Here is a 14,934-nt window from a genome sequence, read left to right as displayed (position 1 = left end):
GATCTTACTATGATGCTGGCATTAATGTAGTCTTCCTTGGTGGAGTTGCTCTCTGCCTTCAATTTCACACGGGAATGATCATCTGGAATAGAACAGATAGTAACTGACCAAGATGTACAGGAGGTACAGAACAGATAGTGACTGACCAAGATGTACAGGAGGTACAGAACAGATAGTGACTGACCAAGATGTACAGGAGGTACAGAACAGATAGTGACTGACCAAGATGTACAGGAGGTACAGAACAGATAGTGACTGACCAAGCTGTAGAGGAGGTACAGAACAGATAGTCACTGACCAAGATGTACAGGAGGTACAGAACAGATAGTGACTGACCAAGATGTACAGGAGGTACAGAACAGATAGTGACTGACCAAGATGTACAGGAGGTACAGAACAGACACTAACTGACCAAGATGTACAGGAGGAACAGAAGAGAACAGATAGTGACTGAACAAGCTGTACAGGAGGTACTGAACAGAACAGATAGTAACTGACCAAGATGTACAGGAGGTACAGAACAGATAGTGACTGACCAAGCTGTACAGGAGGTACTGAACTGAACAGATAGTAACTGACCAAGATGTACAGGAGGTACAGAACAGATAGCGACTGACCAAGCTGTACAGGAGGTACAGAACAGATAGTGACTGACCAAGATGTACAGGAGGTACAGAACAGATAGTGACTGACCAAGATGTACAGGAGGTACAGAACAGACACTAACTGACCAAGATGTACAGGAGGAACAGAAGAGAACAGATAGTGACTGAACAAGCTGTACAGGAGGTACTGAACAGAACAGATAGTAACTGACCAAGATGTACAGGAGGTACAGAACAGATAGTGACTGAACAAGCTGTACAGGAGGTACTGAACTGAACAGATAGTAACTGACCAAGATGTACAGGAGGTACAGAACAGATAGTGACTGACCAAGCTGTACAGGAGGTACAGAACAGAACAGATAGTAACTGACCAAGCTGTACAAGAGGTACAGAACAGATAGTGACTGACCAAGCTGTACAGGAGGTACAGAACTGAACAGATAGTAACTGACCAAGATGTAGAGGAGGTACAGAACAGATAGTGACTGACCAAGATGTAGAGGAGGTACAGAAATAAGATTTCAATCCAACACAGTTTAATTAACAGCCTGTGAACAGCGTTAGACTTTTAAAGGCATTTTCCCTGACATTCGCTATGAGATCACTTTTGCTGTAAACGCTACGGATGCCAGCTCAGCAGAAATCCACTTTAAGTCAAACACAGTGCACAGGTTGTTCGTCTGAGTTCGTTTGAATCCCAGTCCGAGACTGGAGGATAAACCCGAGAAGAGGTATATAAGACTCACAGGGCAGAGAGTCTGAGTTCGTTTGAATCCCAGCCTGAGACTGGAGGATAAACCCGAGAAGAGGTACAGTATATAAGACTCACAGGGCAGAGAGTCTGAGTTCGTTTGAATCCCAGCCTGAGACTGGAGGATAAACCCAAGAAGAGGTACAGTATATAAGACTCACAGGGCAGAGAGTCTGAGTTCGTTTGAATCCCAGTCCGAGACTGGAGGATAAACCCAAGAAGAGGTATATAAGACTCACAGGGCAGAGAGTCTGAGTTCGTTTGAATCCCAGTCCGAGACTGGAGGATAAACCCAAGAAGAGGTATATAAGACTCACAGGGCAGAGAGTCTGAGTTCGTTTGAATCCCAGACCGAGACTGGAGGATAAACCCAAGAAGAGGTATATAAGACTCACAGGGCAGAGAGTCTGAGTTCGTTTGAATCCCAGACCGAGACTGGAGGATAAACCCAAGAAGAGGTATATAAGACTCACAGGGCAGAGAGTCTGAGTTCGTTTGAATCCCAGACCGAGACTGGAGGATAAACAGGAGAAGAGGTATGTAAGACTCACAGGGCAGAGAGTCAGGGGAGCGGTTCTTCTCCAGGTGGGCTTCACTCTGCGCTACAGTGACAGCACTGGGTTCAGCCTTGTAGGAACATAGATCCTCCCACTCCTTCATCAGACGGTCCTTATTCTCCAGATGATCCTCCATATAGGCCTGGGGGGGGGGGGGGGGGGGGGGGTATTCTACCAGCTGTAACAGTGTGTTTGATAATAGCTCCAGAACGTTATCATTATTAAACAATGAGGGTACGTTTCCTAGACACAGATTAAGCCTGGTCCTGGAAACAGATTAAACCTGGTCCTGGACACAGATTAAGCCTGGTCCTGGACACAGATTAAGCCTGGTCCTGGACACAGATTAAGCCTGGTCCTGGACACAGATTACGCCTGGTCCTGGACACAGATTAAGGCTGGTCCTGGACACAGATTAAGCCTGGTCCTGGACACAGATTAAGCCTGGTCCTGGACACAGATTAAGCCTGGTCCTGGACACAGATTAAGCCTGGTCCTGGACACAGATTAAGCCTGGTCCTGGACACAGATTAAGCCTGGTCCTGGACACAGATTACGCCTGGTCCTGGACACAGATTAAGGCTGGTCCTGGACACAGATTAAGCCTGGTCCTGGACACAGATTAAGCCTGGTCCTGGACACAGATTAAGCCTGGTCCTGGACACAGATTAAACCTGGTCCTGGACACAGATTAAGCCTGGTCCTGGACACAGATTAAACCTGATCCTGGACACAGATTAAGCCTGGTCCTGGACACAGATTAAGCCTGGTCCTGGACACAGATTAAACCTGGTTCTGGACACAGATTAAGCCTGGTCCTGGACACAGATTAAGCCTGGTCCTGGACACACATGAAGCCTGGTCCTGGACACAGATTAAACCTGGTCCTGGACTAAAAAGCATGCTCAATCTCCTCAAAAGTGGAGGACCATTATCTGTGTCCAGGAAACCATTCCTATATCTTTCACATTACTATAGTAAGGTAATAAGGTGTATCACTGTTTCTTATGTGCATGTCACATTTTGAGTAGATGACCCCATACCCTCTGATACTCACCAGTAGTAAATATAATGACCCCATAACCTGATACTGACCAGTAGTAAATATAATGACTCCATACACTCTGATACTGACCAGTAGTAAATATAATGACCCCATACCCTCTGACCAGTAGTAAATATAATGACCCCATACCCTCTGATCCTGACCAGTAGTAAATATAATGACCCCATAACCTGATACTGACCAGTAGTAAATATAATGACCCCATACCCTCTGATACTGACCAGTAGTAAATATAATGACCCCATACCCTCTGATACTGACCAGTAGTAAATATAATGACCCCATACCCTCTGATACTGACCAGTAGTAAATATAATGACCCCATAACCTGATACTGACCAGTAGTAAATATAATGACCCCATACCCTCTGATACTGACCAGTAGTAAATATAATGACCCCATACCCTCTGATACTGACCAGTAGTAAATATAATGACCCCATACCCTCTGATACTGACCAGTAGTAAATATAATGACCCCATACCCTCTGATACTGACCAGTAGTAAATATAATGACTCCATACCCTCTGATACTGACCAGTAGTAAATATAATGACCCCATATCCTCTGATACTGACCAGTAGTAAATATAATGACCCCATACCCTCTGATACTGACCAGTAGTAAATATAATGACCCCATACCCTCTGACCAGTAGTAAATATAATGACCCCATACCCTCTGATACTGACCAGTAGTAAATATAATGACCCCATACCCTCTGACCAGTAGTAAATATAATGACCCCATACCCTCTGATACTGACCAGTAGTAAATATAATGACCCCATACCTCTGATACTGACCAGTAGTAAATATAATGACCCCATACCCTCTGATACTGACCAGTAGTAAATATAATGACCCCATATCCTCTGATACTGACCAGTAGTAAATATAATGACCCCATACCCTCTGATACTGACCAGTAGTAAATATAATGACCCCATACCCTCTGATACTGACCAGTAGTAAATATAATGACCCCATACCCTCTGACCAGTAGTAAATATAATGACCCCATACCCTCTGATACTGACCAGTAGTAAATATAATGACCCCATATCCTCTGATACTGACCAGTAGTAAATATAATGACCCCATACCCTCTGATACTGACCAGTAGTAAATATAATGACCCCATACCCTCTGATACTGACCAGTAGTAAATATAATGACCCCATACCCTCTGACCAGTAGTAAATATAATGACCCCATACCCTCTGATACTGACCAGTAGTAAATATAATGACCCCATATCCTCTGATACTGACCAGTAGTAAATATAATGACCCCATATCCTCTGATACTGACCAGTATCATGTGACCAGTAGAGATGTCCATGTTGGACTGGGCGGGCTCTTCGCTCCAGGAGGGCGTACTGCTGTGTGAGGAGGGGCTGTGTTGGGGGCCGTCACTGAACTGGGACGACACGCTGCTCACCCTGGAGGTGTCTGTCCCCCTCCGTCCCCCCGCTCCCCCGCCCACCGCCTCCTGACGACTGAACGACGTCTTGGCTGCCATGTGCTGCCTGCAGAGCTCCTGAGAAAGTCAACAGAGAGAGAGAGAGAGAGATTCCCGTAAACAAGACGTAAACAAGATGTAAACAAGAAGTTAATCACTTTCATCAGCCCATAAATATGATTATATCGTCACAACTTCTGAGTAAACGAACAAAGACATTTAAAACGAGAAGCTAATTGTGTATCATCGTTCATGTTTAACACCTCTGTTATTATGGCTCCTCCTGTTTACTATCATCATCGTCACGTGTCATATGAAGCAGAGGAAGTAGTTTGGTGATTGTTGTTCACAATAATGAAGCTGTATTCTATTCCGTCATGATCGGCATAATCATCACCGTGATTGAGAACCCCCCCCCAGTCTTTCATGTTAACTAAGGCCTTCCCATAACCTTGTCTCGGAGCCTTATATTGAAGGCCACAGGTAACACCTCTAACATCCCCTTACCTTGTGACAGACCAGGAGAACTAGAGGTTTAACTATGCATATGGAAAGGAACACTCTTTCCAGGTGGAGCTAACTATAACTATTTGAATATAGATCCCCCTAAAAAAGGACTACTTTTTAAAGCTATTTGAATTTAGATCCCCTAAAAAATGACTACTTTTTAAAGCTATTTGAATATTGATCCCCTAAAAATGACTACTTTTAAAAAGCTATTTGAATACAGATCTCAGAAAGTAACTATTTTTCTGAAACTATTGGATTGGCTGCCTTCAACTAACGTCAGGGCTGTAAATAGAATGGATAGAGCACACAGCGTCCTATACTATACAAATCTATCTGACAGTCATATTTGATCTACACAATACGTTTCTATCTGAATGTTATGTAAATGTCCATTCTCCTGAATGTCTGTTGCCTCAGGTGTACATAATGAAGTCAAACCAATTAACCAATTTTATATATATATATATATTATTTTTTTTACAGATAAGTACAAATAAGTTGTGACGCTCAACTACTGTATGACTCTAATCAACATGCCACTGAAAAGGTCGAAAGCTGCAATTCCTTTTATGATCCCTGAAAATACTGCAGAGTAATTGAAAGCCATTTGAAAACATTGCAAACAGCAAGTTAGCTGCTTAGCAAAAACAACTTCAAGCTTCTGTCCATCTGAGGGTACTGTAAGTGACCTTGTTTCAAACACACACACTACACCATCTTTAAAGGGATAGGTCCCTCCAAATACAAACTACTGAAATATTTTAAGGCAGTTTTGGTAAATTTAGTTTCCTTCCGACATTTACTGTAAGCATTCTTAGTAACACTTAACATTAAACTTGCATATCGTCACTGTCTGATGAAAACCTCGTATCAAGTTTAGCCAATTAATACGTTTGTATATTTGTTGAAAGCAGTACCTCTCCCCTTAATGTACTCCGAACATTTCATTACTCAAGGACCAAGAAAATATATTTAAACAGCTTCTAAAGTTCCATAATTGTAAGTTCGTTAATGTGAAAATATGGAGGAGAAAAAAAATCTATTCCCTGAAAAGTTTCTCATTTTGTCACGTTCACTGTCCTCAAACTCCCTGTCGTAAATCAGCCAAGGCGCAGCGTGCCGGTAACTCCACATCCTTTATTGAAGTGAAACTGAAAAAACAATAAACAGGATAAACAGACATGAACGTGACACCACTGAGGCGCACACAAAACACACACAGAAAATAATAATTACCCACAAACACAGGTAGGGAAAAGGCTGCCTAAGTATGATCCCCAATCAGAGACAACGATAGACAGCTGCCTCTGATTAGGAACCATACTCGGCCAAAACACAGAAATACACAACATAGAATGCCCACCCCACATCCCACCCTGACCTAACCAAAATAGAGGAAATAAAACGTCTCCCTAAGGTCAGGGCGTGACACATTTGCAGATAAGAGAATTTCATCAGACAGTGACGATATATTCAAATACCTTCAAATATGATATGAGACGTGTATTTGAATATCAAAGAAACTAGTTGCCCATTAGTTGGAACTCTATATACTGTAAACTATACTCAAATATATTGAGTATTTGAAAAGTTGGTATTTAAAAGAAATCTACAAAATACAACTATTTTCAGGTCTGCCTGGTTCTCAAAGTGTGTTCGAATCCCAAATGGGACCCCTTTCCCTATCTACTGCAATACTTATATACTTATAAACTAGAACTATACTGAACTATAATATAAACTAGAACTATACTGAACTATATTATAAACTAGAACTATACTGAAATATACTGAACTATATTATAAACTAGAACTATACTGAACTATAATATAAACTAGAACTATACTGAACTATATTATAAACTAGAACTATCTACTGCAATACTTCCCACTGACATTGTGTTTCGTTGAGTTGAGTTCATGTAAATTAAATATGAAATCCACAAACATAATAATAATAAAAAAAAAAATTGAATTTAGGTTAGAAGTTGGGTGAAAATAATGACGGAATTCCCTTATGTTGATGACTTTTTGCAAATCCAATGTTTTCCAACGTCATCAAATGTTTTGGTTGAAATTACGTACACCAATGCTCTGCTTTAGATCCACGGGGGACCAGTACGGAAAATAAAACAAATAAAAAATAAATACAAATAAAATGTATGTATTCACTACTGTAAGTCGCTCTGGATAAGAGCGTCTGCTAAATGACTAAAATGTAAATGTTAAATGTAAAGTAGTTCTCTATTTAAAGAATAGGGTGTCATTTGGGACAAAGTATCTCCTGACCTCTCCTACCTGGTAGTCAACGTGTCTCCTGACCTCTCCTACCTGGTAGTCAACGTGTCTCCTGACCTCTCCTACCTGGTAGTCAACGTGTCTCCTGACCTCTCCTACCTGGTAGTCAACGTGTCTCCTGACCTCTCCTACCTGGTAGTCAACGTGTCTCCTGACCTCTCCTACCTGGTAGTCAACGTGTCTCCTGACCTCTCCTACCTGGTAGTCAACGTGTGTCTCCGGTCCTGCCTCGGGTCCGAGGCCCAGTTTCCCTGAGGCCAGCTGCTTGGCGTGGTGTCTGAGACAGGCGATGGTCAACGCTACCACCACCGCCCCGCTCACACACGCCATGGACACCAGCGTCAGTACCAGCCCACTGGAGCCCTCCCTCGCCCGCGTGGCATGGGGCAGCCCATGACCCTCGCTCCTCTGTAGGGGGAGAGAGAGAGGGAGGAGGAAGACAGAGAGAGAGAGAGACAGAGAGAGAGAGGAAGAGGAGGAAGAGGAGGAAGACAGAGAGACAGAGAGAGAGAAAGAGAGAGACAGAGAGAGGAAGAGGAGGAAGACAGAGAGAGAGAGAGAGGGAGAGAGGGAGGGAGAGAGAGAGAGAGAGAGAGAGAGAGAGAGAGAGAGAGAGAGAGAGAGAGTAAAGGAAGGGAAGGGAGTCAAGGGAAATAGGAAAGAGAAAGATTCATGTCAACAAAGATACCTGTTTGTTTACATATACACTACCGTTCAAAAGTTTGGGGTCACTTAGAAATGTCCCCGTTTTTGAAAGAAAACCTCATTTTTTTGTGCATTAAAATAACATCAAATTGATCAGAAATACAGTGAAGACATTGTTAATGTTGTAAATGACTATTGTAGCTGGAAAGGGCAGATTCTTTATGAAATATCTACATAGGCATACAGAGGCCCATTATCAGCAACCATCACTCCTGTGTTCCAATGGCACGTTGGGTTAGCTAAATCATTTTAAAAGGCTAATTGATCATTAGAAAACCGTTTTGCAATTACGTTAGCACAGCTGAATACTGCAGTACTGATTAAAGAAGCAATAAAACTGGCCATCTTTAGATTAGTTGAGTATCTGGAGCATCAGCATTTGTGGGTTCGATTACAGGCTCAAAATGGCCAGAAACAAAGGACTTTCTTCTCAAACTCGTCAGTCTATTCTTATTCTGAGAAATGAAGGCTATTCCATTTCCAACACTGAACTATACTGAACTTTACTGAACTATACTGAACTATAATATCAACTAGAACTATACTGAACTATAATATAAACTAGAACTATACTGAACTATACTGAACTATATTATAAACTAGAACTATACTGAACTATATTATAAACTAGAACTATACTTAACTATGATATGAACTAGAACTATACTGAAATATACTGAACTATATTATAAACTAGAACTATACTGAACTATATTATAAACTAGAACTATACTGAACTATGATATAAACTAGAACTATACTGAAATATACTGAACTATAATATAAACTAGAACTATACTGAACTATACTGAACAATAATATCAACTAGAACTATACTGAACTATAATATAAACTAGAACTATACTGAACTATAATATAAACTAGAACTATACTGAACTATACTGAACTATAATATAAACTAGAACTATACTGAACTATACTGAACTATAATATAAACTAGAACTATACTGAACTATACTGAACTATAATATAAACTAGAACTATACTGAACTATAATATAAACTAGAACTATACTGAAATATAATATAAACTAGAACTATACTGAACTATATTATAAACTACAACTATACTGAACTATACTGAACTATATTATAAACTAGAACTATACTGAACTATATTATAAACTAGAACTATACTGAACTATAATATAAACTAGAACTATACTGAACTATACTGAACTATATTATAAACTAGAACTATACTGAACTATACTGAACTATATTATAAACTATAACTATACTGAACTATAATATAAACTAGAACTATACTGAACTATAATATAAACTAGAACTATACTGAACTATATTATAAACTAGAACTATACTGAACTATACTGAACTATAATATAAACTAGAACTATACTGAACTATATTATAAACTAGAACTATACTGAACTATATTATAAACTATGACTATACTGAACTATAATATAAACTAGAACTATACTGAAATATACTGAACTATAATATAAACTAGAACTATACTGAACTATACTGAACTATACTGAACTATATTATAAACTAGAACTATACTGAACTATAATATAAACTAGAACTATACTGAACTATAATGAACTATACTGAACTATATTATAAACTAGAACTATACTGAACTATAATATAAACTAGAACTATACTGAACTATAATATAAACTAGAACTATACTGAACTATACTGAACTATATTATAAACTAGAACTATACTGAACTATAATATAAACTAGAACTATACTAAACTATACTGAACTATACTGAACTATATTATAAACTAGAACTATACTGAACTATAATATAAACTAGAACTATACTGAACTATACTGAACTATAATATAAACTAGAACTATACTGAACTATACTGAACTATATTATAAACTAGAACTATACTGAACTATAATATAAACTAGAACTATACTGAACTATATTATAAACTATAACTATACTGAACTATAATATAAACTAGAACTATACTCAACTATACTGAACTATACTGAACTATAATATAAACTAGAACTATACTGAACTATATTATAAACTAGAACTATACTGAACTATAATATAAACTAGAACTATACTGAACTATATTATAAACTAGAACTATACTGAACTATATTATAAACTATGACTATACTGAACTATAATATAAACTAGAACTATACTGAACTATACTGAACTATAATATAAACTAGAACTATACTGAACTATACTGAACTATAATATAAACTAGAACTATAATGAACTATAATATAAACTAGAACTATACTGAACTATACTGAACTATACTGAACTATATTATGAACTATACTGAACTATACTGAACTATAATATAAACTAGAACTATACTGAACTATATTATAAACTAGAACTATACTGAACTATACTGAACTATAATATAAACTAGAACTATACTGAACTATAATATAAACTAGAACTATACTGAACTATAATATAAACTAGAACTATACTGAACTATACTGAACTATACTGAACTATTCTATAAACTAGAACTATACTGAACTATACTGAACTATATTATAAACTAGAACTATACTGAACTATACTGAACTATAATATAAACTAGAACTATACTGAACTATACTGAACTATACTGAACTATATTATAAACTAGAACTATACTGAACTATACTGAACTATAATATAAACTAGAACTATACTGAACTATACTGAACTATAATATAAACTAGAACTATACTGAACTATATTATAAACTAGAACTATACTGAACTATAATATAAACTAGAACTATAATGAACTATACTGAACTGAACTATATTATAAACTAGAACTATACTGAACTATACTGAACTATATTATAAACTAGAACTATACTGAACTATACTGAACTATAATATAAACTAGAACTATACTGAACTATACTGAACTATAATATAAACTAGAACTATACTGAACTATATTATAAACTAGAACTATACTGAACTATACTGAACTATAATATAAACTAGAACTATACTGAACTATAATATAAACTAGAACTATACTGAACTATACTGAACTATAGAACTATAATATAAACTAGAACTATACTGAACTATATTATAAACTAGAACTATACTGAACTATACTGAACTCTTATATAAACTAGAACTATACTGAACTATATTATAAACTAGAACTATACTGAACTATACTGAACTATAATATAAACTAGAACTATACTGAACTATATTATAAACTAGAACTATACTGAACTATAATATAAACTAGAACTATACTGAACTATATTATAAACTAGAACTATACTGAACTATACTGAACTATAATATAAACTAGAACTATACTCAACAATACTGAACTATACTGAACTATAATATAAACTAGAACTATACTGAACTATATTATAAACTAGAACTATACTGAACTATAATATAAACTAGAACTATACTGAACTATATTATAAACTAGAACTATACTGAACTATATTATAAACTATGACTATACTGAACTATAATATAAACTAGAACTATACTGAAATATACTGAACTATAATATAAACTAGAACTATACTGAACTATACTGAACTATACTGAACTATATTATAAACTAGAACTATACTGAACTATAATATAAACTAGAACTATACTGAACTATAATGAACTATACTGAACTATATTATAAACTAGAACTATACTGAACTATAATATAAACTAGAACTATACTGAACTATAATATAAACTAGAACTATACTGAACTATACTGAACTATAATATAAACTAGAACTATACTGAACTATACTGAACTATAATATAAACTAGAACTATACTGAACTATACTGAACTATACTGAACTATATTATAAACTAGAACTATACTGAACTATAATATAAACTAGAACTATACTGAACTATACTGAACTATAATATAAACTAGAACTATACTGAACTATACTGAACTATATTATAAACTAGAACTATACTGAACTATAATATAAACTAGAACTATACTGAACTATATTATAAACTATAACTATACTGAACTATAATATAAACTAGAACTATACTCAACTATACTGAACTATACTGAACTATAATATAAACTAGAACTATACTGAACTATATTATAAACTAGAACTATACTGAACTATAATATAAACTAGAACTATACTGAACTATATTATAAACTAGAACTATACTGAACTATATTATAAACTATGACTATACTGAACTATAATATAAACTAGAACTATACTGAACTATACTGAACTATAATATAAACTAGAACTATACTGAACTATACTGAACTATAATATAAACTAGAACTATAATGAACTATAATATAAACTAGAACTATACTGAACTATAATATAAACTAGAACTATACTGAACTATACTGAACTATATTGAACTATACTGAACTATAATATAAACTAGAACTATACTGAACTATAATATAAACTAGAACTATACTGAACTATAATATAAACTAGAACTATACTGAACTATACTGAACTATAATATAAACTAGAACTATACTGAACTATACTGAACTATAATATAAACTAGAACTATACTGAACTATATTGAACTATACTGAACTATAATATAAAGTAGAACTATACTGAACTATAATATAAACTAGAACTATACTGAACTATAATATAAACTAGAACTATACTGAACTATACTGAACTATACTGAACTATTCTATAAACTAGAACTATACTGAACTATACTGAACTATATTATAAACTAGAACTATACTGAACTATACTGAACTATAATATAAACTAGAACTATACTGAACTATACTGAACTATACTGAACTATATTATAAACTAGAACTATACTGAACTATACTGAACTATAATATAAACTAGAACTATACTGAACTATACTGAACTATAATATAAACTAGAACTATACTGAACTATACTGAACTATAATATAAACTAGAACTATACTGAACTATATTATAAACTAGAACTATACTGAACTATAATATAAACTAGAACTATAATGAACTATACTGAACTATACTGAACTATATTATAAACTAGAACTATACTGAACTATACTGAACTATATTATAAACTAGAACTATACTGAACTATACTGAACTATAATATAAACTAGAACTATACTGAACTATACTGAACTATAATATAAACTAGAACTATACTGAACTATACTGAACTATATTATAAACTAGAACTATACTGAACTATACTGAACTCTAATATAAACTCGAACTATACTGAACTATAATATAAACTAGAACTATACTGAACTATACTGAACTATACTGAACTATAATATAAACTAGAACTATACTGAACTATACTGAACTATAATATAAACTAGAACTATACTGAACTATAATATAAACTAGAACTATACTGAACTATATTATAAACTAGAACTATACTGAACTATACTGAACTCTTATATAAACTAGAACTATACTGAACTATATTATAAACTAGAACTATACTGAACTATACTGAACTATAATATAAACTAGAACTATACTGAACTATATTATAAACTAGAACTATACTGAACTATAATATAAACTAGAACTATACTGAACTATATTATAAACTAGAACTATACTGAACTATATTATAAACTATGAACTATACTGAACTATAATATAAACTAGAACTATACTGAACTATACTGAACTATAATATAAACTAGAACTATACTGAACTATACTGAACTATAATATAAACTAGAACTATACTGAACTATAATATAAACTAGAACTATACTGAACTATAATATAAACTAGAACTATACTGAACTATACTGAACTATATTGAACTATACTGAACTATAATATAAACTAGAACTATACTGAACTATAATATAAACTAGAACTATACTGAACTATAATATAAACTAGAACTATACTGAACTATACTGAACTATAATATAAACTAGAACTATACTGAACTATACTGAACTATAATATAAACTAGAACTATACTGAACTATATTGAACTATACTGAACTATAATATAAAGTAGAACTATACTGAACTATAATATAAACTAGAACTATACTGAACTATAATATAAACTAGAACTATACTGAACTATACTGAACTATACTGAACTATTCTATAAACTAGAACTATACTGAACTATACTGAACTATATTATAAACTAGAACTATACTGAACTATACTGAACTATAATATAAACTAGAACTATACTGAACTATACTGAACTATACTGAACTATATTATAAACTAGAACTATACTGAACTATACTGAACTATAATATAAACTAGAACTATACTGAACTATACTGAACTATAATATAAACTAGAACTATACTGAACTATAATATAAACTAGAACTATACTGAACTATATTATAAACTAGAACTATACTGAACTATAATATAAACTAGAACTATACTGAACTATATTATAAACTAGAACTATACTGAACTATATTATAAACTATGACTATACTGAACTATAATATAAACTAGAACTATACTGAACTATACTGAACTATAATATAAACTAGAACTATACTGAACTATACTGAACTATAATATAAACTAGAACTATAATGAACTATAATATAAACTAGAACTATACTGAACTATAATATAAACTAGAACTATACTGAACTATACTGAACTATATTGAACTATACTGAACTATAATATAAACTAGAACTATACTGAACTATAATATAAACTAGAACTATACTGAACTATAATATAAACTAGAACTATACTGAACTATACTGAACTATAATATAAACTAGAACTATACTGAACTATACTGAACTATAATATAAACTAGAACTATACTGAACTATATTGAACTATACTGAACTATAATATAAAGTAGAACTATACTGAACTATAATATAAACTAGAACTATACTGAACTATAATATAAACTAGAACTATACTGAACTATACTGAACTATACTGAACTATTCTATAAACTAGAACT

At 34.0% G+C, this 14,934-nt stretch overlaps 1 protein-coding gene across 1 annotated transcript in view; it reads right to left on the bottom strand.

The window, feature by feature from the left end:
- LOC106586923 (receptor-type tyrosine-protein phosphatase-like N) overlaps positions 1 to 14,934 on the bottom strand; it is a 135,081-nt gene that overhangs the window by 11,930 nt on the left and 108,217 nt on the right. Inside the window, exons 13-16 of the mRNA XM_082969209.1 lie at positions 7,453 to 7,662; positions 4,297 to 4,524; positions 1,911 to 2,058; positions 9 to 82 (exon numbers count right to left, since the gene is read on the bottom strand). Coding sequence (XP_082825335.1) covers positions 9 to 82; positions 1,911 to 2,058; positions 4,297 to 4,524; positions 7,453 to 7,662 — 660 coding nt within the window. The remainder of the gene's footprint in view (positions 1 to 8; positions 83 to 1,910; positions 2,059 to 4,296; positions 4,525 to 7,452; positions 7,663 to 14,934) is intronic.

This window comes from Salmo salar, chromosome 25, assembly GCF_965601325.2.
Source record: "Salmo salar chromosome 25, fSalSal1, whole genome shotgun sequence".
Classification (NCBI taxonomy): Eukaryota; Metazoa; Chordata; class Actinopteri; order Salmoniformes; family Salmonidae; genus Salmo; species Salmo salar.
The sequence above is the reverse complement of the archived record's forward strand: the minus strand, read 5'-3'. Positions and strand labels throughout refer to the sequence as shown.